The sequence below is a fragment of the Pteropus vampyrus genome, unplaced genomic scaffold (assembly GCF_000151845.1).
Source record: "Pteropus vampyrus isolate Shadow unplaced genomic scaffold, Pvam_2.0 Scaffold641, whole genome shotgun sequence".
In the NCBI taxonomy this organism is placed as follows: Eukaryota; Metazoa; Chordata; class Mammalia; order Chiroptera; family Pteropodidae; genus Pteropus; species Pteropus vampyrus.
Window position 1 is genome coordinate 142,040 of NW_011889422.1, and position 23,313 is coordinate 165,352.

The 23,313-nt window shown below is 54.5% G+C and overlaps 1 protein-coding gene and 1 non-coding gene across 3 annotated transcripts in view; one reads left to right on the forward strand and one right to left on the reverse strand.

Annotated features, from left to right (window-relative positions):
- The window catches only part of LOC111733793 (WD repeat-containing protein 25-like), a 56,034-nt gene that overhangs the window by 14,928 nt on the left and 17,793 nt on the right, over positions 1–23,313 (reverse strand). The window contains exon 3 of one of the 2 annotated variants that reach the window (XM_023525900.1): positions 21,787–22,022. The exons of the other annotated variant lie outside the window; for it this stretch is intronic. Within the exon in view, the coding sequence (XP_023381668.1) occupies positions 21,990–22,022 (33 nt within the window). The 3' untranslated portion in view covers positions 21,787–21,989. Of the gene's footprint in view, positions 1–21,786; positions 22,023–23,313 lie in introns of those variants that run through there. 2 annotated transcript variants of the gene reach the window in all.
- Positions 10,775–10,893, forward strand: LOC111733794. Its single transcript, XR_002778172.1, has one exon. It is a non-coding gene; the product is annotated as a 5S ribosomal RNA (ribosomal RNA).

Sequence of the window (23,313 nt, forward strand, 5' to 3'; positions counted from 1 at the left end):
GTGTCAAGCGATAAGGCCGGTTTAATAAGGAGAGCGGTGACTGCGACCCCGCCGCACGTCCTTCATCCGCACGCCGCCTCCAGCTCCCGCCTCTGCGACCTCCGTCACCACGCCGACAGCTTCCAAGGCCGTCACCCGCTCGGCGCCAGGAGGCCGGCCCCCCGGGGCTGGCTCCTTCCTCCAGGGCACTGCGCGTCACTCCATAGATGTTTACAAAGCACCCACTGCATGCTGCTCGCTGTGACCACACTGGAGACAACAGTGAGCAAGACCACAAGTCCCTGCCTCACAGTTAACGAATGGGACACAGTCTGAGAGGTGACAGATGAGGGCTGTGAGGGAGGAGATTTGAGGAAGTGGGAACATGCTGGAGGGGGCACCTAACCCAGCCTGGGTGTCCAGGCAGGGGCTTCCTGGGAATGACTCTGGGCTCTACTCTGGGGACACAGGGCAGCCTCTAGAGGGTTTCAAGACACTCAGTGACTGGATGGTGTCTGAGACCCTCTGCCTGTAATTTCAGTAGCTGCCACTAGAGGTAATGGGCACAGAGCCCAGCTGGCAGGGTCCCTAGGGCCTGGGGAGCCAACGGTAGGGAGGACAGGGCGGCACCTTACCAGGCAGCATCTCTGGGGCAGAGGTACATCTTCTGGTCTGTGTGCTCCACTGCCCGGCACCACGCCTGTCACCCACTGGGTTCTAACAAATGGGGAGTGAGGACCCTTCCCCTTCTATGGGAGAGACACGGTGAGCGTGGACGACGGGGCAGTGTGGGACGGCTGATGCCGCAGGACGGGCTTTGGGGCACGGGCACGTTGCAGGGAGAAAGGCGCCACTGACCTCGCGGCCATCCGCCTTCTAACCCTGCTCAAAGAACACGCAGAACACCTGACAGATGCTGGCTGGGCACGGGCTGGCGCCTAAGGACTTTACTGGCTTCTGACAGCTCTACACGCCCGCCTGAAATACAGTGCCACAGCGCCACTGCCCAAGACGCACGCTTTCTTCAGAGAACCTGGAGCACGAATTTATAACTTCCTGTCACATAGATGCCCACTGTTCTCTGGAAGGGCAATCCCATTTGGGAAAAATAGCCAATAATTCTTTCGAGTTGGAAGCCCATTCTCAGGTTGATTTCCCAAAGCACGAAAGAAGAAAAACAAAGAAAAGCGTAATTGCAGAAAACAATAACCCGACAAACATAACAGAACACAGAGCCCGTTACCTTCTCCACGCTGACTTTTCAATGATTTCGTGATGGATCGCCCCGGAAAGCTTAATTTGTACTCTTAACCACAAGACTTAGTGGGCCAGAAAAAATTAATTCCAAGCATTGGCTGTTCAAGAAATAAAGGACATATCTATTAATTTTTTAACCCCCCCACGCAACGCTGCGTAATGCACATGCGTGACGCCCACTGCTATGTGGGGGCGGGGGGGGGCTCCTCGTGCTCACGCGCGTCCAGTTCGGGGTGGGAACGCCAGCCCTCTGAAGGAAGGCTCGGCGCCGAACCCCGACCGCAGCCAACTGTCCCTTGGCTCCTGTTGAGGGCTCCTTCCCCCAGATGACTTCTCTGGCTTCATAGCCACGCCTGAAACGAAGCTGAATTCATCTCGATTCTGTCCCTAGCTCATTACCTGCAAGAGTTCTGGAACAAAGCCACGAGGTTCAGCCAGGGAACACTGTTGGAATAACAGAGACCCCCCGAAATAAAGCCTGTCGTTTTCGAGAGCTCCTTCAAACAAAAAAACACGACAAGGCCCTCATAATATCCCGCATCGACATGGCCTGTCCCCTGCGTCACCGGCATATGACAGCGCTGCCTAATGCGTTCCATGCAGAGGCCAGCTAAGCTGCCAGGAACATTTACTGTGAAACACGCACGCCAGCCTTCGGCCTGGGTGTCCTTCCACGTCGAACATTTAACGTTCAGCGGGAGGAGGCAGAAAGAGCAGAGGTCTGGGGAACTGAACAGATGGGGGCCTGAACCTGGTCTCCCTCATTTGTCTCTGTGCACGCTATGGCAATGTCTGCACTCACCCTACGGCTGCTCCCCAGTATCTGCTATATGCCTCCCCCTGTGGCCGAGCGCTGGTCAGCACGGTGACAGCCCTGCCCTGTCACAGATCAGGCCCGTAGGGTCAGCTGGACATGCACACTGAGGGGATGGGCTGGGCTGGCCGGCAGCACAGCAGAGGCAGACTCGATCCCGAGCCTGGTAAGCCGAAGGCCAGAGAGGGCAGGCTCGGGCACGGTACTGAGAAAGCTCGCTCTGGCTGCCTGGGAGATGGGGATGGCCCGGAAGGATATTCTGAGCCCGCTGCCCTCAACCAAGCAGGAACGGGGGTGGCATGGACACCGAAGGTGTCAATGACGACTGAAGCACCAGATCCGAGAGGCACGGAAGGAGCAAGGCAGGCTGCGGCGGGCAGGACGTCAGGGGTGAGAGGCGGCCGCGTGCCATCAGGGGCAGGCAGGAGGAGCACCGGTTCAGGGAGAGGCTTCACCTCGTCGGGCCTCAGCTCGCCAGCAAGTGCAACGCGACGATCGGACTCGCCGAGCGCGACTGCAGGTGCCTGGCAGTCCGGGCCGCAGCAGGTGTTCGCTAGGTGGCAACGGCAGAGGCGGCTGCTGGAAGGGGCCCTGACATCAGCCCAGCGCCTGACCCCCACCAGCTAGGAGACCAAGGCCGCAGCCAGGAAGGGCTGGTCCCAGGACCCGGCCCCGGATCCCCCAGCCCAGAACGGTCCAGTCCAAACGCCAAGCAAGTGGCGGGTCCTCGCCCTCAGGACCCAGACAGGAGGTTGGGGCCCTTGGCCAAGCACAGGCAGGTCACATTTGCGTCATCAGACGAGGAAGCCCGGGGGACATCCCCAACAGCAAAGGATGTGTCCTGCAAACTCTTAATATGCAAATGAAGCCTGAGGTTTAATTAGGATAGCAGGCACGAGTTTGTTTACATGGGATACAAACTGTCAGGGTGTGAACAAACTTGTCACAGCAAGGAAGCCATTGCCCTGCCCTCGTCAGACTTTTGCTGGCACCTAAAATGTGGCGTGAAAACTGCGAGCTCCGAAACTTGGCTTCCTGCAAGCGGCACGGCCTCGGGAGAGTCAGGGCTTGGGGACACCCACCCCGCCAGCCTGGGAGGCCTCACCCACTCGGCACGGGCCAGCCGGCTGAGGGGCTCCCCAAAGGAACATATGGATACCCCCAAGCCTCCCCCGAAACAGCAGGCAATGAACTCCTCATTTAGAGCTACTCTGGCTGGTAAAAGGAGAGCCCCACGGAACGGCCGGTGACAGCTCTGCCTGTACCCGCCATTCTGTGGGGCGCCGTCAGTCACTGGCCTCCTCAAGACCAGCACCAAGCCTGGCCCGGGCAGATGCTGCCCCTGCGCTTATGCAGTGACCTGTGCCCCATCCCAAGATCTAGACAATGAGGTGCCAGTGGCCCTGTGAGGACACTCTGCACCCACCCAACCTGGAAGAGTCGCCGGCACGCGCAGTTCCCTGGGGCCCTGATTTGGATGCAGAGGCTGCTTCCAGCGCGTCTGCAGAGGGGCTGGGCGGCTCAGCACGCAGATGAAGCTTCGAGGCTTCATTTCCGAAGCAGAGGCTCCGGTTCTAAACACAGATAATAAGCCGAACGCCCCCGTCAGGAGGGAGACAGACAAGAGAATGTTCTCCAGTAAGCCGAGGACTGAGTGTTCAGACGGAACCGAATTAAATTAAAAAGTAGCCAAAAGCTCACTCTTCAAGGAAAGTTTAGGAATTCATTTTAAACTCCTGGTCAGACACGGCTATCTTCTAGATGTTTTTCAGACAAGCTAGTAAATCAGACTGGTCTTTGTAATAACAGAGCATTTTGAATTACTTGGTTCAGTGCGTATTTCCCAAACGCTCCTGGGAGCCAGGCTCTGTGCTGCGTCTGAAGGTCCTGGACTGCTCTGCGATCCACAGGCTCGGTAAACAAGGTGAGTTTGAGCAGTGGGGTGCCATGTGGCCCAGGGGGGACCCCAGCCCAGCCCATGGGTCCAGGTGAGCCTCCCAACCCGAGACCCACTGACCCCCTCCAACTGCAAGTGAGGTCCCCGGAAGCTCCATGAATACACCGCTCCGGCAGGAGACCCGGTGGGGGGCTCGGCGCCAGCAGTAATCAAAAGACCGAGGAGACAGCAAAAACTCAGAGAGAGACACATGTTGGCACCGTTTCTTACTGCTACTGCGATAACAGAGCAAGGACAGGGCTCCCAGACAAGGAGCAAGCAAGCTTCGGGGCGTTTTTAAATTGGGCCAATTATAGAGAAGTGAGAGATTAAACGGAAATCCATCCCATTACAAATACGGCCTGCAGTTACCGAAATCGTATTTTTTCATAAGTGACTCATGCCGATAGTGACTCCGAGGTCTTCATAATAGTTGGCGATAAACTCTGTGGGTTACTCACCACTTCCCTCGTGAAAGCTGACATCATAAGCCAAAAAACAGCACCCTGACGTTTCCATCTTCTTCGGTGCGACCAGCTCGGCGGGGGGACTCGACGCCCACCCAGCAGGCTGCGCAGGGCTCGGCCTCACCAGTGGGCAGGCACGTTAAAGCGAGGTCCTGTCCCGCACCCCCAGAGGGGCAACAGCGGGTGCTGGAGAGGCATGAAGAAGGGCACTCTGGCAACGCCAAGGCAGGTCAAAGGGCACACGCCAAGGCCCATCGGCCCACCTGGAGGGGTCCAAGAACCGCTCAAAGGTGTGTGCGAGGAGGTGCGTCTCAGGGTGGTGGCGTGGCAACAGCTCTGCCAACACTGTGACACTCGTCCCGTTAAAGGCCGGGCCTAAGTCCCCTTGCCCTAACTGGCAGCCAGCCTTAGTGACTTGCTTCTAATGAACAGAATGCAGCAAACAGGACGCTGCCTGACTTCTGAGAGTAAGTCACAAAGGCGACCAGCTTTGGCCAGGCTTGCTCCCCTGTAGAAGCAGCCTCCATGCTGTGAGGGAGCCCAGGCCACGTGCAGAGGCCACGTGCAGCGCTCCAGGCAATAGCACAGCCAGGGAGCTGGCTGACGGCCAGCGTCACCCTCAGTCATGTGATGACTCCGGCTCCAGCCTTCAAGCCACCCCATTGATGCCAGGTGAAGCAGAGATGGGCTCTCCCCACCAAGCCCGGCCCAAACTGCAGATTCACAAGCAAAATAACATACTGTGTTCAGCTACTAAGTTTGGAGATGCTTTATTACATAGCAAGAGAAAACTGGAACGCACGTTCACTGCAATACTTGTTTGAGAGATAAAAGGTAAAAGCTACGGAACCTTCCACAAGTAGGGGAATGAATAAACTAGTTTATTCATACACCGGAATACTACACGGCAGTTAAAAATGACCCATACAGATGCGCGCTTGTACATGAAAAAAACTGCAAAGCTATAATGCTTCATGTTACAAATTACAAAAGGATATAAAATGTGATGCTACTTCTATAAATACTAAAAATACAAAGTCAGTGTCACATATGGCTTATGGACAAACGCACGCAGTAACAGTGTGATGGTGTTCCTGCCTGTTTCTGCCACTCTTCTGGGGTCCCTGAAGGCAATGATGGTGCAGTCCCCCACTGTGCGCGGGGCGAGGGGGGCTCAGCAGACTTCTCCTTGCAAGATCGACCTCAGGAACCAACGAGCCTCAGGAAAATTCTGTTCCCTCCCCCGCTGCACAGGAAGCCAGCACAGAGCAAAGGACGTTCTACCCCAAGGGACATCCCCAGATGAGAAACACAGACGAAAGGCAACCCCATGAAAAAGGCGTGCCGGCCGCCCCCCCCCCCCCCCCCCCCCGCCTGAACACGGTGAACCTGGGCTTCGGCCAGCGGCACGCAGACACAGGCGGCTGCAGATGCGGGACACGCGGGAAAAAGGGCATCTCACTTAATGGCCCAAACACTGGGCACACTCTGAGGACCCAAAGTAGAGAGAAAAACTCTTCCAGTGGCAGAGAGGGAAAGGCGGTTCGGGGGGTGGGCGGGGAGGAGGGGGCGCATGGTGGGGAGAAGGCCAAGGTCCCCAAGGGTGTGGCCAGAGAGGGAAACAGCCAGGGTCCCTAACAGCATGGCTCCGCCCGGGACAAGCCGCGGCCCCTCCATAAGGGTCCTGCTCCCGGAGACAGAGTCGCCTCCACTCGATGTCCTGCCACCTGCGGCCTCGTGCCCTCCCAGCTGACGTGCGCAAGGGCGCGACTGGCCATCTCTACTTCCTTTTTCTACTTTTTCCTGTTTTCCAAATACTATTACCATAACGAGAAAAAAAAAATTGTTTTAAATGTTGTTCTTCGTCTTGGCTAGTAATCCTAGCCCTAGGAATCAAGCCTAAGAAAATAACCACACAGACGCTAAATATTATGTACATAACAATGATCATTGCAGCCTTGCCTATAAAACAACAATAAAAAACCTGCTGGAACAAACCTCTGTTTAGCAACAGCGATACAATTTAGGAAATTGTGGTAAATCACACGGAAGATGACTATTTTGAAGGCGTGCAAATGGGTAGAGAGTAAGCTTTAAAAACAGAAGCCAAAATGATACATGAATAATGCCCACGGAACTGTAAAAAATATGTTCACAGGGAAAGGTAAAACACAAAGCCCAAGTTATGTGCCGTGAGCCGGACGCCCAGGCCAGCACCGGGAGGTGGAGAGAAGGCGGAGGCCAGGGCCGCCCAGGCGGGGGCAGCTTCGGGGCCTCCAGGCGCCCTCGGAGGTGCCGGCCACGCGGGGCATTCTCACACCACCACAGGACATGGGCCAGCCTGACACAAAGAACCCAGGAGATATTTCCGAATATGGGTGGGTTCATGTATGCAAAACTCCTCGGGGGGGGGGGGGAAATAAACCTCCCGGTAACTGCAAATAGACACGTTCCCTGAGGATTTAACTCAGGAAGTTTCCGAGCATTTCCATCCCTGGCCCACAACACGAAGCCTGTGTTTGCGATGTCATGCCGTTTGTGGAAGATTAGATTTGAGCTTCCACCTCCTTACCTGAGATCTTCCTCCGGCTCCAAAAACAACGCTCGATGTCTGAAATTACTTGCTCAAAACTATAATTATTATATTAATGTGGATGACTGTAAAACTATACTTGGCTTTCTAAATGAAAACACCAGGCTGCCAAACCTTCCAGAAGAAATTAAACCGTTAATGTGTTGAAGGCAATTACATCCCCACAGACGTTACCATAGAACATTCCTCCCCCCGCCCCCCCCCCCACAGCTGTCTCAACAAGGCGAGAGGCTGGACTATGTCGGAAACCTCTGTGAATTGCCTAATTATAATTAATAAGGTCATTGTCTGCCCATGAAATAGCCTTTTCCGTTTTTCAACAGAGCTTGCGACAATTCCAAAACCTGTTCATCTGAAGACCCCCTGAGATGGTCCCCACAGCACAGGCGGGCAACGGGGGAGCGGGGTGAGAGGCAAGTGGAAAAGGGGGTGAGAAACAATGGGACGGGGAACAGAACTTCCTCGGAGCGTGGCACTTCAAGGCCAGGGTCCCGAGACAGAAAACAGAAGAGAAACAATGGGATTCTCGGGAGTCATGGGTGTGGGGACTCCCCAACACCTCACCGCGTGGGCCTGGCGCTGGGGGGAAGGGGCTTCCGCCCCCCTCAGCATGCCCCGGGGCCCAGGGCTGCCCCGTAACAGCCGCACCGTTGCCCAAGTTTTTCATTTTTAATAGATGCATGGAAGTCAGGAAGTCAGCACAGGGGTGTCGCTGTGTGCACGACATACAAAATTACAGGCCGTGAAAAGGCGAGACATAAGGACTTCGGCAGTGGCCTTCATGCCGACCCAAAAGACCATGCATGCAGCACAACTGTCCACCCAGTGCAGGGGAGCAGGTCACCATGACAAGCCCGTCCACGACTGAGGGGACGGAAATAGATGGCGGCACTCAGGAACACCTGGGGGTCACTGCAGCCAGGGAGAAGTCAGACAGAAAATGAGATGGCAGCTCTGTGTCTGTCACGCAGACTAATCGCACAGCACCTTGCGGTGAAGGCGACGTGAGCAGGCCGCGCTCCCGGCAGAGTCGGCCAGGGAAAGGCTCGGTCTCTAGCACCCCCATCCGCCAGAGGAGGGAACACTCGGGCAGCACCCCCTCCCCTCAGGAGGGAGACGGCTCACAGCAGCCCTGGAGCAGGGAGGGGGCAGCTGCGGCGACAGCCTGGCTCTCATTTCCTCCCCAGCAGGTCGCCCAGGCCATGGGAAAGAGCCTGGCCCCAAACTAGGCTCCAAATCTAGCTCTGGGCCCCGAGGTCCCGTGTCACTTTGGTTCACTGGGTGACTGGGACACTGCAAAGTATGCACGGCACGCGGCACACACTGAGTGTCATGCTAAGGAGGTCCTCAGGGTGTGGCTGCTTCCTCCCTTAGCTGCTGTCGGCATAGGCGACGCCCACAGGTGAAAGGTGGGTGAGGAATCGGCCATGAAACCCACTAGCCGAGCAGCCCCGGTGCAAGGTGACCAGCTTCCCCAGGCCCACGGAGAATGGGGAACCGAGGGGGAGCCAGGCTTGGTTCACCAAGTTTAATAATGCTGCCAAGTCACTGGTTTTCAGAAATAACGTGGTTTCTAAACCATCAGCCCGGATCTTAGCCCAGGGCCAACGTGGGTCTCCCAGGTCGGGGTCTGTGAGAGCGAGCCTCCCAGGGGCGGGTGTCCTGGCATCTTCTCCTCAGCTCATGTCAAGCAGCTCATGACTGTCAAGGCACAAGGTCCCACGTGTAAGTCCCACGGGCATGCCAGACGAGAGACCCCACAGTCAGGGATGGACCAGCACTGTGCTGCTCCCTCAGGATAGATGGCCCAGAGTCCCCTCTCAGTGAGTGCAAAGACAGGTGGGCCGGTTGCACATGGAGCTGCAGTTTGTGAGGGAGAAAGGGCTCTCAGGGAAGGTACAGAGAAGAGGACCCTGAGGCTGAGTCCCAGGGGATAACGAGGACTTTGCCTGGAGGAGACGGATGGGAGGATAAAGGCACCAAAGGGTGTGTCGTGTTGAGGAGCAGTAATCAGACCGAGTGGAAAAGACAGGCACAGAGCGGTGGGGGGGCTGGTGCGACAGGACCAGGGACGGGCCAGGAGACACGGAGTTTAGTTTGCATCCTGTAGTGTTTGCTGCACCCTGTACTGTAGCTTAGGGCGAAAAAAAAAAAAAGAGAGAGAGAGAGAGAGAGAGATTTCACATAAAGGAGTGAGCGGCAGAATTCACAGTAATCAATAATAGAAAGAACAACAGCAGTCATCCTTTGGTATCCGCCATTTACTAGGAACCGTCCCCAGGCACCTCCCTAGTACTGACTCTCACTCTTGCGACAACCGCGGAAATACGCACCCCACAGAGGAAGAAACCAAATGGCAGAGAGGGCAGGGAGAATGAGATGAATTCAAAAAAAGATTAGGTGAGTAGATGAAGTCACAACCTAGGGATGGACAGGACAGCAAAGGCTGAACAATGTATGCTCGTGCGGCCTGGAACCGTATCTGTCTTATTCGCACTCTGTCTCCTGACCCTGGACGGGCCACTTAGCAGATATTCAGTAAGTCTGGGTGGCAGCATTTACAGAGATGCAGGAGGAAAGGACAGCAGCGCAGAAGGAGGTGATGCAGCCGGTTGTGCTAGGGCAGCCAGAGGCACCGCCAAAACCTTGTGGTCTCTGAGATATCACCCTGCTAGCAAGCTAACAAGTCAGTCTGTCACAGTGTTATACAGACTGGCAGAAGGCATGAGACTCCTGGGTCAGAGACAAAAACAACTGACTACTTACAGCAACAGTAGCAGCCAGAATAAGAATGCTGGGCCGGTTCCCCAAGCCCTGGGGATGCAATGCGGGCCAGGTGCCACCTGTACAGAGAGGACTCTGACAGCAGGAAGCCCCAGTCTACTAGAAGGGGCTGCTGACAAACTTGCCCGACCTTTGTTCCGGAGGAAAACATTGTCTTCATTACCCAGGAATGTAAGTAAGTCTGCTCCAAATAGAAACAAGATATCTCTATCTTCCAAAGCTGCCTGCTATACAAACATCCTTGAAAAGATAGGCCAGAGTAAATTAGCTGCTCATGGCTTTGCTCAGAAGACCATGCAGAAACGTGAGAGGCCCCAGAACGGTCTCCCGACAGGCACAGTACACAGACAACAGCGTGACTCCTGCCTCCCACACCCATGCACCCTTAGGCTGCCCACTGCCCATCCATCATCGCCTCCCTGTGGGGGGGCAGGGGGGACTGGTTCCATGGGAAGTAACCTCACAGGGAGACCTGATCATAAACTGTGAACTGGGCAGGTCATGGTGGGTCGTCACTGCCCAAGGCTACGACTTCTTTAGTGCAGGTCTTCTGCCAGCCCCGCCCACTGCTGCTGGGCACCCAGGTTAACACTCCTTTGAAATACTAGAAGTGACACCCCTGGAGAGGGGAGTAACCCCCAAGACAGCACCACCGATCTTGTTAATTGTCCAGTAATCCAATCCCCCCCTCCCCCCGCCTTGCTTTCTCCCACCTCCGCCTCCCTCTTTAATTTCCAATGCATAAAAGAAGCTGCAAAACTTATTCTCGGGGGCATTTGAGACCTTGCTCCCACGTATGTAGTCAGTTTGGCTCAAATTAACTCATAAAAATTCTGTACAGTTTTGGATGTTTCTTACATCAACACCCCCTTCTCTTGTTTGTTTAGAAAACAAAACTAATATCTACTTGCCAGTGCCACTGGGTAGAACAGAAGTGAGCCTCAGTCTACGGCCACGCCACCATGAACATGCCCGATCTCGTCCGATCTCGGAAGCTAAGCAAGGTCGGACCTGGTTAGTACTTGGATGGGAGACCACTCAGGAATACCAGGTGCTGTAGGCATTTGGGGGGGGTGGGGAGTGAGCCTCAGAGAAATAAAGTAACAAGTGCAAAGCCTCCTGGGTCTCCCCAGTTCCGTACGTAGCACCTAGAATCATCTTTGACTCCCAGCATCATCCAATCCATCCCCGGGCCTCAGCCATCCTGTCCCCAAACCATCCTCAGCGCCAGGCCCTTCCCACCATCCCCGTCACCCCCACCCAGCCACTGGCCTCATAACTTCTCACAGACTCAACGATAAAGGAACCATCTTCCCAGGGACGACTTGAGGACAAGCCTGGACTTGCACTCCACTTCCTGCCACCCCGAGCTCCGGCCAGGCTTTGCGCGTGCTCCGCTGTGTCTGCCTCACACTCCCGAGCCCCGACATTTCCAACCTCAGCCTGCACGTTATTTTTCTGCGGGTTCTCCCCGACCCACCAGCCATTTTTCTCTACGTCTCAGTAAATAGCACTGTGCCACCTATAATTACCTTGTTAATGGATTAATTTATTAGCCTGTGAGCTAGGTACAGCCCCGGCATGGTGCCTGGCGCCTGCAGGGCCGTCGATCAGTGGCTGCTATTTTCAATGCCCTTCCTGGCCTGGGCCCTCCAGGTCAAGAGCCAAACAGCAGCCTACTGGCCTTCTGCGCCCTCCAGCCTCCCGGCAGACACCCCTGAGCCTGTCCAAACTCCGGGATCAGCCCCCAGAGAGCTCCCTGCGGCCAGGGACCAGCACTTACGATGGAGGTGGCTCTGGCTTTTCCCTAATCTCAGGGGCTGCCATCTCCCAAATCACTTTAAAAATAGACGTTTAACTATCTCCCTCTGGAAACTCAGAAGGGCTCTGGCCTAGAGTATTCTTCTGTTAAAACACTTCTTTTCTAAAATGATAAACTTTTGTGGCTACCGCAAACAATTAAAATCGAGAGAAATCCACGGAGAGATGGAAGAGGGGTGGATAATAATTATCCACAAAACCAACGAGAGAGAACAAATGTATTGGGCCAAAAATCTAATAAAATAAGTCTGAGAATTCCGGCGCAGCTCCGCGGGAAGCAAATCACTCTTCTGCATCTTCGCAGACGGTGCACGGGAGAGGCAATTTATTAACATGTGCCACGTTGGCCTCGACATTAACCTGCGTCCCTAAAGTACTTAGCTCTTACCCAGGAAACTGCTTACTTAACTTGCATTAGGACACGCAGGGCCAATGCAGGCTTGCTAGTCACAGCTTCAAATTCAATTTAAAGGGATCCCTGTTCCAATTTCCTGTAGAAAGTTACTCCATGTTCTAATACATCAGTGTCAGGAAAAGCGGCCTTTACTTAATTTCCTCTCATTATTCATACAGCCAGGGATCACCCAGAGCAATGTCTCCTCCTTTGTGCACCTACCAGCAACGATGGGCCTTTTACTTTTCATCTTTCCGGGTGCCAGCTGCTCTGAGGTCTCCCTTTCCCCCAAAAGCACACCCTTTACTTCCTGGGGGGTCTCTGCACGGTGACGGCTTGTGATAATGACATTTGAGTTTAACTGCCTGCCGATGCTTCTAACTGATTCATATTCTAAAAAGCAAGGCAGAGTTGGAAAGCAGGAGGCCCGGCCCCAAGCCACCCTGTCACCTTAGGCCAGACACATCTCCCAACGGCCTGTCTCCTCACTTGTAAAATGATCGCTGAGTCTCCAACTTGATAAGCCACAGAGCCATTTGCTCCAAGGCAGACGTGTGAGGGAGCCCAGTCATAAGACCAGCAACAGCCAAGCCGCTGGGGGAGCGGTCTCAAGCCCTCCAGCTCACCCTCCCCGGAGGCAGCCCCCCAAAATTCCATCGTGCCCTTGGAGCCCCCAAAGCACAGGTTGCAAACCACTGACCTGAGTTATCTCAACAAACCCCTCGAAATTAAGTCTAGTGCTCCAAATTTGCTTTGCATAAGCTAAACATTCTTAATAAGACTATAATGAAGAAATAATTCATGCATTTTATTTCCTATTTAATGCATTTATGTATTTCCTAAAATGGGCATACATTATTTTAATAATCGGAAGAAAACAAACATTATTAAAAAGAAAATAATTCACATAGCTTAAAAAAAAAAAAAACAAAAAACACCCGCGGCACAGAGAAGACGAGCCGGAAGGGTCCGCATAGTCTTCCAGCGTCATCTGCCAGCGCTAACTGCTCATGACTCTCGTCCCTTTAGAGCCGCCAAATATCAGGAGTGTTTGGAAAAGGTCTGCTGAGTCACCGACGCTCCGCTCTGTGGCTCTCGGCTGCGTCAGAGCCCTGTGCAGGCCTGCGGAAAAATTCATCATCCTCCGTTCGCCCTGGGCTTCAGAGACTGGGGGGGCGGAAGAGGGGGCACTGGAGGGAAGAGCGACGCCACTGAGGGGGTGGGGGGCTCAGCCCGGCGGAGAACTTGACGTTTCCACAACTCAGATTTCTTCAGCCCTAACACCCACCACACGGAGCTGAGTAATATTGGAATTCAATAAATGTAAAAACGGGTTTTCAGTAAATGGAGGCATTTTTAAGCCCCTAAATTTTAATCACATTTATAATGAAATCTCGGGAGTCTACAGGCAAGGAGGGGAGCTAAGTCGGGGTTAAGACAAGCCCACCCCTATCTGCTCTATCGTAAGGGCCTGGTTAGCACAGAAGCCTCACGAGGTCTCCACGGGGTCCCCTCCAGTCCCCCATACGCCAATCCTCGCACTTCCCGTGGCTCCGGTTCCCACAGGAAAATCTCTAGGTTCCCCCCACGCCTCGCCCGGCCCCTGCAGGCCACTGCCACGACCACCGCTCCCCGAGATGCAGGCATCCGCGCTCTGCCCACCAGCCTCAGCACGCTCGGCTTCTCCTCGCCCCTGGGGCCAGCTTGAGGGTCAGGAACGGGTCTCTTCCTCTGCTCGCCAGCATGTGGTTTACGCCAGCCCAGGGCCCTTCCTATGGTCCCCCTCATCTTATTCGTCTGGACACTCACAGGCACCCCAAGTTCTCAGGGGAGGGGCTGGCCCCAGTCCAATCTCTCACACCCAGACTCAATCTAGTGAAACTGGGCCTTAGGGACTGTTTGGGCACTAAACTGTGAAACCGTGGTCCCCGCTCTTATTAATTTTATGCTTTAGGGGACAGCTGCCTCTAAAGCCTACAAAAGCACAGAGCGGGAGCTCCCAAGGCGCACGCGGTCTGAAGGCTTCTCTGAAATGCATGTAATAAGCAGCCTCAGCAGCTGCTGCCTCGAGAAGGCACCAGCTTCCACCAAGGGCACCCTGAAGAAGAAAGTGGGAGACTGAAGACATCCATCCAACCCCCAACACCCGCCAGCCTGGCCAGAACCCACCAACTGCCACCCACAAGGCTGACCTCGCTTACCCAAGCCAAGTGGACTTGACAACCCCCCATCTCACCTGAGGTGGGAAGACGGCTAGGGCTGAGAATGAAAAGCTTTCCTTCACTATCCCCTGGACTATGAGAGCTTTGTGAGCCTGAGAGTAAACGGGGGCGGGAGGGGGGTTACGCATGTCAGAAGAGGACAATTACCACCCAAAATGTGAGCACATCAGCAAGAACCTGAAAGCAACTTTTCAGGACTATGGGACACAATGCACATTAGCTGTCTGCACGCAGAGTGCGTATCATTAGCTGATCCTCAGACACCCACTGGTTACCACCAAGGTGTTAACACAGGCTCCGCCCAGCATCCGCCTTCTTCCCCCGCAAGGACTTGGTCTCCTGTGCCTGCTGCCACCTGTGCCTCTGCCGGAGAGCGATTCTGAACCCCAAGGAGGAAGAAAGGAAGGAAAGAAGACGAAGGGGCCATCTACTGATCCGCAGCCGTCTTTAAGTCATGGGTCGTGCCTGCCCAACTCCCCTCGGCCTGCCCATGCCTTCTCTATCGCCATAGTGGGTGTCACTCATTCATTCGTTCACTCCCTCCCTCAAAACGCAATGCCAGCACCCACTCTGTAAGGCAGAGAGCACAGGAAGTGCAAGACCCGGTCCCGATCTTAAAGAACGCAGTCCAGGGGGACATGGAGGCAGGTCAGAGGGCTGCACACACATGACAGGCATTAATTAGCTCTGGAGATTAACAGGGAGGGGAATTAATGAAGCTGGCACTTGGTAGCGAGCCACCCAGAAAGGACCTGGAGCCATCCATGTGCATCCCCTACTTTCTCCCAGCTCTTCACACTAAACCAGACACCATCGGCTTAAGTCTTAATTCCTTCAACTGAAAAATGAAGGGAAAAATGCCTACAAGTGACTTGTGAAAACCTAGCATACAGTGGATGCTCAGCCAACGGCAGCTGCTTTCGCTGACTTTATTGTCTCACTGAATTGTCCCACACACCTCCTGGGTGTGCCAAGAACAGAGACCGCACCTGCCTGATGCTCCTTAATCAGGCCCACCCTGGCAAGAGCGAACAGGCCAACTGGCCCCAAAGCCAGCGGCCCTAGTCTTGGTGCTGGGACACACCTCCTCACACGGGCACGAGGACTTCCAGCCTCCCTGCTGCACCCTCAGCTTTGAACTTGGGCCCCACACAGCTTTACTGAGCTGGAACCTGAGCCTTGCGAGAGTCCAAACATCTGATTTACTTCTTGGGGTCGGCATGAAAGAGCAGAAAGCACACGGGCTCCGGAAGGAAACGGGCCTGGGCTCCATCCAGTCCCAGCTCCACCGCCTGCTTAGCGGGGTGCTCCCGGCTTGTGAGCCCTTGGGTCCCCAACTGCAGGCGAGCATGCCGTCAGCACTGCAGAGGTCTTGTGTATATGATGCCAAGCCCTGAGCTGAGCACACGGCAGGATCTCAGCTAGTGGGAGCTGTCGTCGCTACCAAAATTCAGCCTCGAGGGGGCCAGCCACCTTGAGTGCTCGCAATCCCAGATACAGCCCGTGACACAGCCCATGACACAGCCCGTGACAAAGCCCGCACCGGCACAGCCGCCTCCTACTCAAGGCAGGCCCACAGCAGGCCAACGGGAATCAACTTGACGCTCCATTTGGCAGTGCTTCCCCAAGCCCACCATCCATCCCTACTCCTGGAAGCTGCCAGGCAAGCAAAGTGGGATACTGATTGCCACAGCCATCTCGATGGAAGACCGAGGGCCCAGCACTTCAATGTGTGTTTCAACTAGAAGGGCAGGCTTGCCACTCTGATCCTCCTTCATCCCAGCCGGCTTCACTCTGGGCCACGAACGGGCTCCTCAAAGTTGAGTTAATCATCAGTCATTAATGGAACCCTACCTCCACATCAATGTTACATTATCATTTCAAAATGATGCATATTCATTCTCCAGCTTCAGTGCAGGGAAGGAACCAGGAGTGACCATGCCAGGGCCGAGCTCTGGGCATCACTCGGGCTGCCGTCTCGATGCCTGTGCCCAACGGCCCTGGAGGCTGAGCGGCGCCAGCCCCATTTCCAAAGAAATGGGGGAGAGGCTGAGGGCCTTCCCTGGGCCCCAGGTAGAGAAGACCACAGCTCAAGGACAAGTCTGCCCCATGCCCTGCTGGAGCCCCACTGATCCCAGTGACTCCTACGGCTTTTGCCTCCAATTCAGTCTCTCGATGCTTGGCCATACATGCTTTGGCTGAAAAGGCAGCCAAGCCATTCCGATTCGGCTGAGCCCAAGTCAGCTGTGCTGCCTGACCCGGGGCCGAGTGCGCCCAGGGTGCAGAGGTGAACGAGGAGTGGGTCCTCCAGAACCTGGGCAGAGGACAGGGGCAGAGGACGGGGGTGAGGGAGACCCGTTTTTCTCTGTACGTCCTTTTGTCTCTTTTGAATGTTATACCAAATTCATATATATCTACTCTTCAAAATCAGTTTTTAAACAAAATAGGGAAAAATGGAGACTTCCCACTGAGAGGGCTTACGACCAAATAGGGGAGATAAATTTCAATCTACAAGGTAAAATTTAATTCCCCCGACTACCATTTACTGGGCACTTTTCACATGGAAGTCCTGAGCTGGGCAAGACAGGTGCACAGATGGAGTGAAAGCTGGCTATCAGCTCCTCAGGGAAGGAAGGACATTCACAACTCAGGGTGCCCTCCCAAGTTCCAGCCCCTGTGGCGCCTTATTTCACCCCACGGCTCTGCTCCGTGGGGGCCAGTGCCTTCTCTCCTTGCTTAGCGACTTCCTCTGGGGTCGCAGGGAGAGAAAACCAATTTGGAGTCGAGAAAGTTCGTTTCAGTGACTGCAGGAAGAGTTGGGGGGGGCACCTGAAATCCACCCATTACCTCATCTAAAGTTTGTCTGGAAACCGCAAACACACTCGGCTCAAAAGGGCCTTGGAGGTCACAGTGGCAGCTCCGCGTTCCCAGCGAGGAACCGAAGCCAGAGCTGCCTGCCTTGCTCAGGGTCTCAGCCGGGGAGCAGCCGATCCACGTGAGGACTCTTGGTCCCTGACAGCCAGCTCATCGCTCTTGCCATCCCCCGTGGCCCACCTGTCTCATCTAGCAGTAATAACCTCACGAAGAAATGAGTCACTTGCTTGCCCAGATCATGCCTGTAAAGTCGGGGGTTTTGTTATTTTTATTTTTTTTTTTTAGGAAAAAGCAATAACAAAGAAAAGAGAAAAAAGCATCTTCAGTAAAAGTTGTCCTTCCTGACATGATGGATGGAAAGCTTCTGGGCGTGAGATGGAATGGTGTGTGATTACACCAAGGTAATAATGGCTGTCATATGTCAGGAGAGCAGATGTCACTACCTTTTGACAGAGGGCACTTGGGAAGAAGAAGTTACAAATAGAAAGCTTTCCCTTTCCTTTCTGAGGGGTAGGACAATCATTCACCGGGGTTGTCGAGATCTGTTGCAGGCAGCATCGGAGCGATAAAGAGGGGCTCAGAAAACCCCCACACCTTTGCGAGCATTCGTGGGGGCGGCAGTAACAGCGGGGTTCTGAAAGCCTCGCACAGCTACGCGCAAGTACTTTCCAGCACTTACTGTTCCTTCGCCAGCACCTGCTAAAGCCAGTCCCACCCCAGGAACATCCACCAAGGTGAAGGGGCGGAAGCCCCTCCTCGGAGCCTGTGCTGACGGGCGAGGGCCCCATACAGAGAACCAGGTGGGCTGGGTGGGCAAAGCCTGCCGAGGCGGCGAGGGCCCGGGGGGTTCCCGGCGATGAATGAGCCCCTGCTTCTTGTCGTCGCTAGTACTTTTCAGTTCTTCTCTATGAATGTGTTTTTCTATTGGAATCAGAAGCCAAGTCAAAAGTCAAAAAAAGAAATAATTTGAACTTTTTTTTAAGGACAAAACACAGGGAGAAAGAAGTGGTCAGTTCCAGCAGGAGGATGGGGGAGAGCCATCCAGACGAGATGCAACTCGAGGCAGCACGAAAGGGCAAGGACTTGCCTCGCAGGGAAGTGGAGACGTGGCGTCCAGGTCGCCTCGGCCAGCACTATGGGTGGGACAGGGAAGCTTAAGACACTGGGAGGAAGAGAGAGGTTCAAACCCCTGGGCGGGACTGGTCTTGGGCTCCGGAAGCACCCAGAGAAGGTGATAAGCTAGGAAAAGCTTAATTAGGTGGTGCCAGAGGCGGTCCACGCGGGACTGAGGCCACCAGGAGGCTGACAAAAGCAGGGACACGGATACCACTCAGCGGAGCAGAGGCCGCGGCCACTGGGGTGGGGAGAGGCCCCACCCGCCTAGGAAACCGGGAGCAGCCGCCAACGCGCCCAGGAGGCCCAGAGGAAATATTATTGCGAGACAAAAAGTGAATTATGAAATCCGCAAGCAATAATTAGTTTAAATTACTACTTCTACTTGAATAATTAAACACGCTTATTTTCACTCACTGATGTTTTATTCATTACCATACATCTTTCCTGAAAGTTGTTTTTAACAGTGAATATTCTTTTATTTGCAAAGAGCCCACAGAGATTTACTATGCTAATTCCAAACCTTTCTTTTAAAATAAAAACAACAATAACAAAAACACTCCCGATTATAATCCATTAGTGACTGCTGTGTGGGGTCCATAATCAACTTAAGTCATAGCAACTGGTTAGAAATACTGTGGGTAGTTGCAAAGTTATTCACACACCAAAGCCGCCCTCCTTTAAAATTCACTACTGAAAAGGCGATATTTAAATAAGCTTTAAACGATTATGAAAATAAAAAGACCCAAGTGCAGGAAGCCCACTTAGGCGCAGACAGAAGGCGGCGTGCGCTTCTCTTCACGCCCCCCAGCACTGAGAACGTTTCCGCGCTGCCACAAACGATGTTTGGATTTTACAAGTCTTATTTTCACACCCCGAAGCCGGGATACCCGTAAGCACGGTAACAAAGGCTTAAGGTTTTTATTAAGCAAAGTTACCTTTGGGAATAAGCACGCACTTAAACATAATCCATGAACTACCTCTTCCCTGCTGGGCTCTTAGCTGGCGTCGGCTGAAGGGCAGAATTCCAGACCCTGGCTAACGCCGACAAGTCAGCGGGCCACCAAGGAATGGCAAGGAACAGTTCTGCCGCCAGTCTAAACCAGCTCCACGAAGGCCCAGGAGCCCACAGCCTCTGGAGGGACCACAGAGTCACAGGGGAAGAAATGATGAGCATGTGCACGTGCACACATGCGCGTGCACACAATACACACGCACATATGCGTGCGCCTACACACACGCACATATACACACGCACATATGTGCACATACACGCACATACACACGCGCACACGCACATACACACGCGCACACGCACAGCCCTGCTACTCCAGTTCTGGATGGGCAAGTCCTCACGGAACATTTGTTGAGTGAAACTAAGTATCTGAAGATCTGTCCAGGCCCCAACTATGTTTCCCTTTCCCCTAACGTCCTTTAAAAGCCCTCAGTCCTCCCTTCCAGGAATTCCCCTAATGTAGAGCCCACCCCCCACGTGCAACTGAAGTTTCTCTCGGAGGCTGCAGCACCCTGCAGCCCCGCAGCAGCCTGGTTCCCTGGCATTAACCTAAGTAAATTCAGTTGAGTATGTTTCACACGGTTGCAAGCAGTCTCTGGAGCAACAGGCAAGTGCGTTACTCAAATTCTGAAGTTTCCAAATAAAAAATGACCATCTACTAGACAGAATTATGAGCTGCGGCACAGGTCTGGCCTTTGGAAAATGAAGGGACCCCGGAGGCCATGGGCCACGGCCTGGCTGCTTCTAGAACTCAGCATTATCTGCGCCGTCATCGTTGGAGCCATGGAGAGCAGAGCCGCGCTTCTGCCGGGCTGCTGTTTCCGTGGCAACAGCTTTACTGGCCTGTCGCAGGGGAAGAAATGAAAGCAGGGAACTGAAACTGGAGAGGCAGAGAGAAGAAAGAGGAATGGAAGGGAGCAGAGCAGAGAGAAGTCGCGCGCAGACGAGATGTGGGGGAAAGAAGGAGCAAAGCAGAATGAAGAAAGAAAAGAAAAAGGCGGGAAGGGAAGGATGAAAGAGAGGAGAGATGAAGGGGAGGGGTGAGAGAGGGAGGGCAGGCGCGCGGAGGAACCTCGCAAGCAGGCGCCCTGGCAGGGAAAATCACCTAGGACGCGCGTCCGCGTCCGCAAAGAATGTTCTAGCTTCGCTCGTTAAACGGAGCACGCGCAACTCAGTTTCTACCTCGAGACACAGTCAAGCAGCAGACAGGAACGCTGTGTCAGGGCGGCAGCGTGGCGAGGGGCTCTGTCTCGAAACCCACCAACGTCGACATTAGCTCAAAGGGGGAGACCTGTCACCTCTGAGCAGCGGCCACGAAGGGGCGGGCAGTGACGCTTGCTGAGCGAGTTCCGAGTCTCATTAACATGCTTATGATTCAACAAGGAAACAGGTCTCGAAAACCAAAAAGTGTCCAGGCTGAGCTCTGCTGTGGGACCCGACATGGGACACCAGCCAGGGCCTGGGGGGAGGAGGGGGTCTCAGAACAGGGAACTCAGCATAAGTGGCCAGGACGAGCTCAGTCCACTCCCTGACCTCCACCCCCACCCCGACCCCCACCCCAAAGAAAAAACAAATCGTGAACAAAAATAGCAAGGGCTCTAAATACAACGTGGATCCCAAAACAGAAAAGGGACATTAGTGGAAAAACGGGTGATACCCAAACAGCCTCCGGCTTAGTTCCCAGATGCGCGGTGTGGATCTCCCAGTTGGGACGAGCGCACGGCGTGATGGGAGGTGCTGGCGTGACGGGAAGCTGATGACGGGCGTACGAACTCTCGGGTCACCCCTGCAACTCTTCCGTAAATCTAAAATCATTTTTTAAAGTTTAAAAAAAAAAAAGGGCTGTTTAAAAATAAGACTCCTGTTCTAACGATTTATCTTTTTCATAAAAAACCAATGCCCTTGATAGGGTTTAACTACCATAAAGTTTTATTGGAACGCTGGCTGAAGCGTCACGGGGAACCCTGGACCCCCGCAGAGGAAGGGAGTTCTCAAGGGCCAAGCGTGCCGGCAGCGTCCATAAGGAGTGCCGTGGCCCCGCGCCCCACGGAGCAGGCGCTCTGGCCCGCGGACGTGGGACCGCAGGCCTCCCCCGCGCCTGGCCAGTGTCCTGCAGGCGCCTCGCTCCGCTTGCTCCAAGCGTCCAGCAGCCCCTCCGGCAGCCAGCGGCCTCCACACCTCCGGCCCGCGCACAGGCTCTTCCCTCCGCCTGCAATGCTCTTCCGTCTCTCGGCTGCTGAACGATCTCCACCGTCCTCTGAGACCCCCGGGGACTCTCACTGACGCTGCCCCTCCCTGGGGCTGTCCCTCGTGCCCCACAGCGCTCTATCCCCCACCGACCAGAGCAATTACGATGCTGCACTACAAGTATCTGTCTGCCTGTTGTTTCTCCCCCAGAGGCAAGGCGTCTTTCAAGGAAGAGTAAGACACCCTCAGTCACCTCTGTAGCCCACACCCAGGCCCAGCACCCACGTCTCACAACCCATGCTGAGTGAATTAAAGGCTCTGAGTCAAGAATGCAGGCAATTCTTTTAAAAGAGAAAATACCAGTAACAATCTTCCATCTCCTGTTAAAAGGTCAAAACGATTCTATTTGTACGAAGTGAAGGAAGCGGATCCTTTTAGAAGAAACAGACTCTGTTACGGAGCGACAGGTCCGCTTCCGCAGACGACATGAGCGCTGCACAAGTACCCTCTTCCACCGGGAGATGAAAAGCTTTTCAAAGGTCTTCGTTTCCTTGACAACAGTGTTGCTGGAGACAAGCAGGAAAATAATTAAAAAGTATGTTCCCTTCACTTCTAACTCTGTAGTGTTTTTAAGCAATAACAAACAGGTCACGCTCAGTGTGGACAGTGTCAGCACGGACAGCGCAGAGGGCATGCAGGGGCACCCCACCTCCCCGTAACTGGGGCCTCCATGAGGGACTGAGCCATCTGCCCAGGGCGACACCCAGCACGGGTATCACAGCCCAGACAGGTCAGGCTGGCGAGCGCACTTCCAAGAGCCAGGTCCGGGCCAGACACCAGCACACTCACCCTCACAATGCTCCTCTGAGCTGGGCGAGTACTACTGTCACTACTTGGCAGGAAGGGAACTGAGGTGCAGAAAAGTGAGTGAGAGCCAGGCGGTCTGGCCGGGAAGCGGCAGCCCCCTTCCGGGGAGCGCCCGTGAACTCCTCGGCTGACCCCCCTCTCCACAAACGCCCCCCAGACCCTGCTCTGCCCCCATCTCATCGCAGGGCAACCCAAACCTGGCCCTTCCTGAGCACTGCCATCCTGCCGGCCCACGTCCCCACGTCCCCACGTCCCCACGTCCCCACGTCCCCACGTCCCCATGCCAGGCCGCTCGTGCTGGCTTCGCGCGGGCAGCCAGGACGGGGCTGTGGGAACATAGCGCTGTAACCCAGTCGGCTTGGGACCTGATTTATGTGCCGCCTCCTCCTCTCAAGGTGGCTTTTCATGGTCTGATTTGTCTTACCAGCTTTACCGTATTCGTATCTTTTATTGTAAGCCTCCTCCAATCCTTTCTGGATTTATGATTTATAAATAAATAATAAATAAAAAACGCACAAGCTGCCAGCACCGGCCGAGACTACCACCCGGCCGTGTTCGCGCACACATCCCGCAGGCGGGGACTAACACTGGCTTTGATGTTGCACCGGCTCCGTCTTCTAAGCTGCTTCCACAGCCTGGCCGGCCCACAGGGACGCCGCCTGCACAGACGAGAGGCGGGGGACAGGGGTCCCGACAGGAGGACATGACCACCCCGAGGTTCTCCACACCCCTGGGTCCGAGGAGGCCCACAGCGTAAGGTAGACCGAACAGGTGCTATTCATTCATTCAGATAGAAAGACCAGGCACGATTCACTCATTTCTGTTAGGAGTTTTTTAAGCACCTACTGTGTGTTCCGCTCTCCTCCAGGAACTAGACATATGACAAGGGAAGAAAATATATCGTGGCGCTTATGTGAGAGTTCTTCCCATTTTATAGGTGAACCAAACAAGATTCAAAAAGATGAAGGACCTTGCCCGCACTCACGGGAC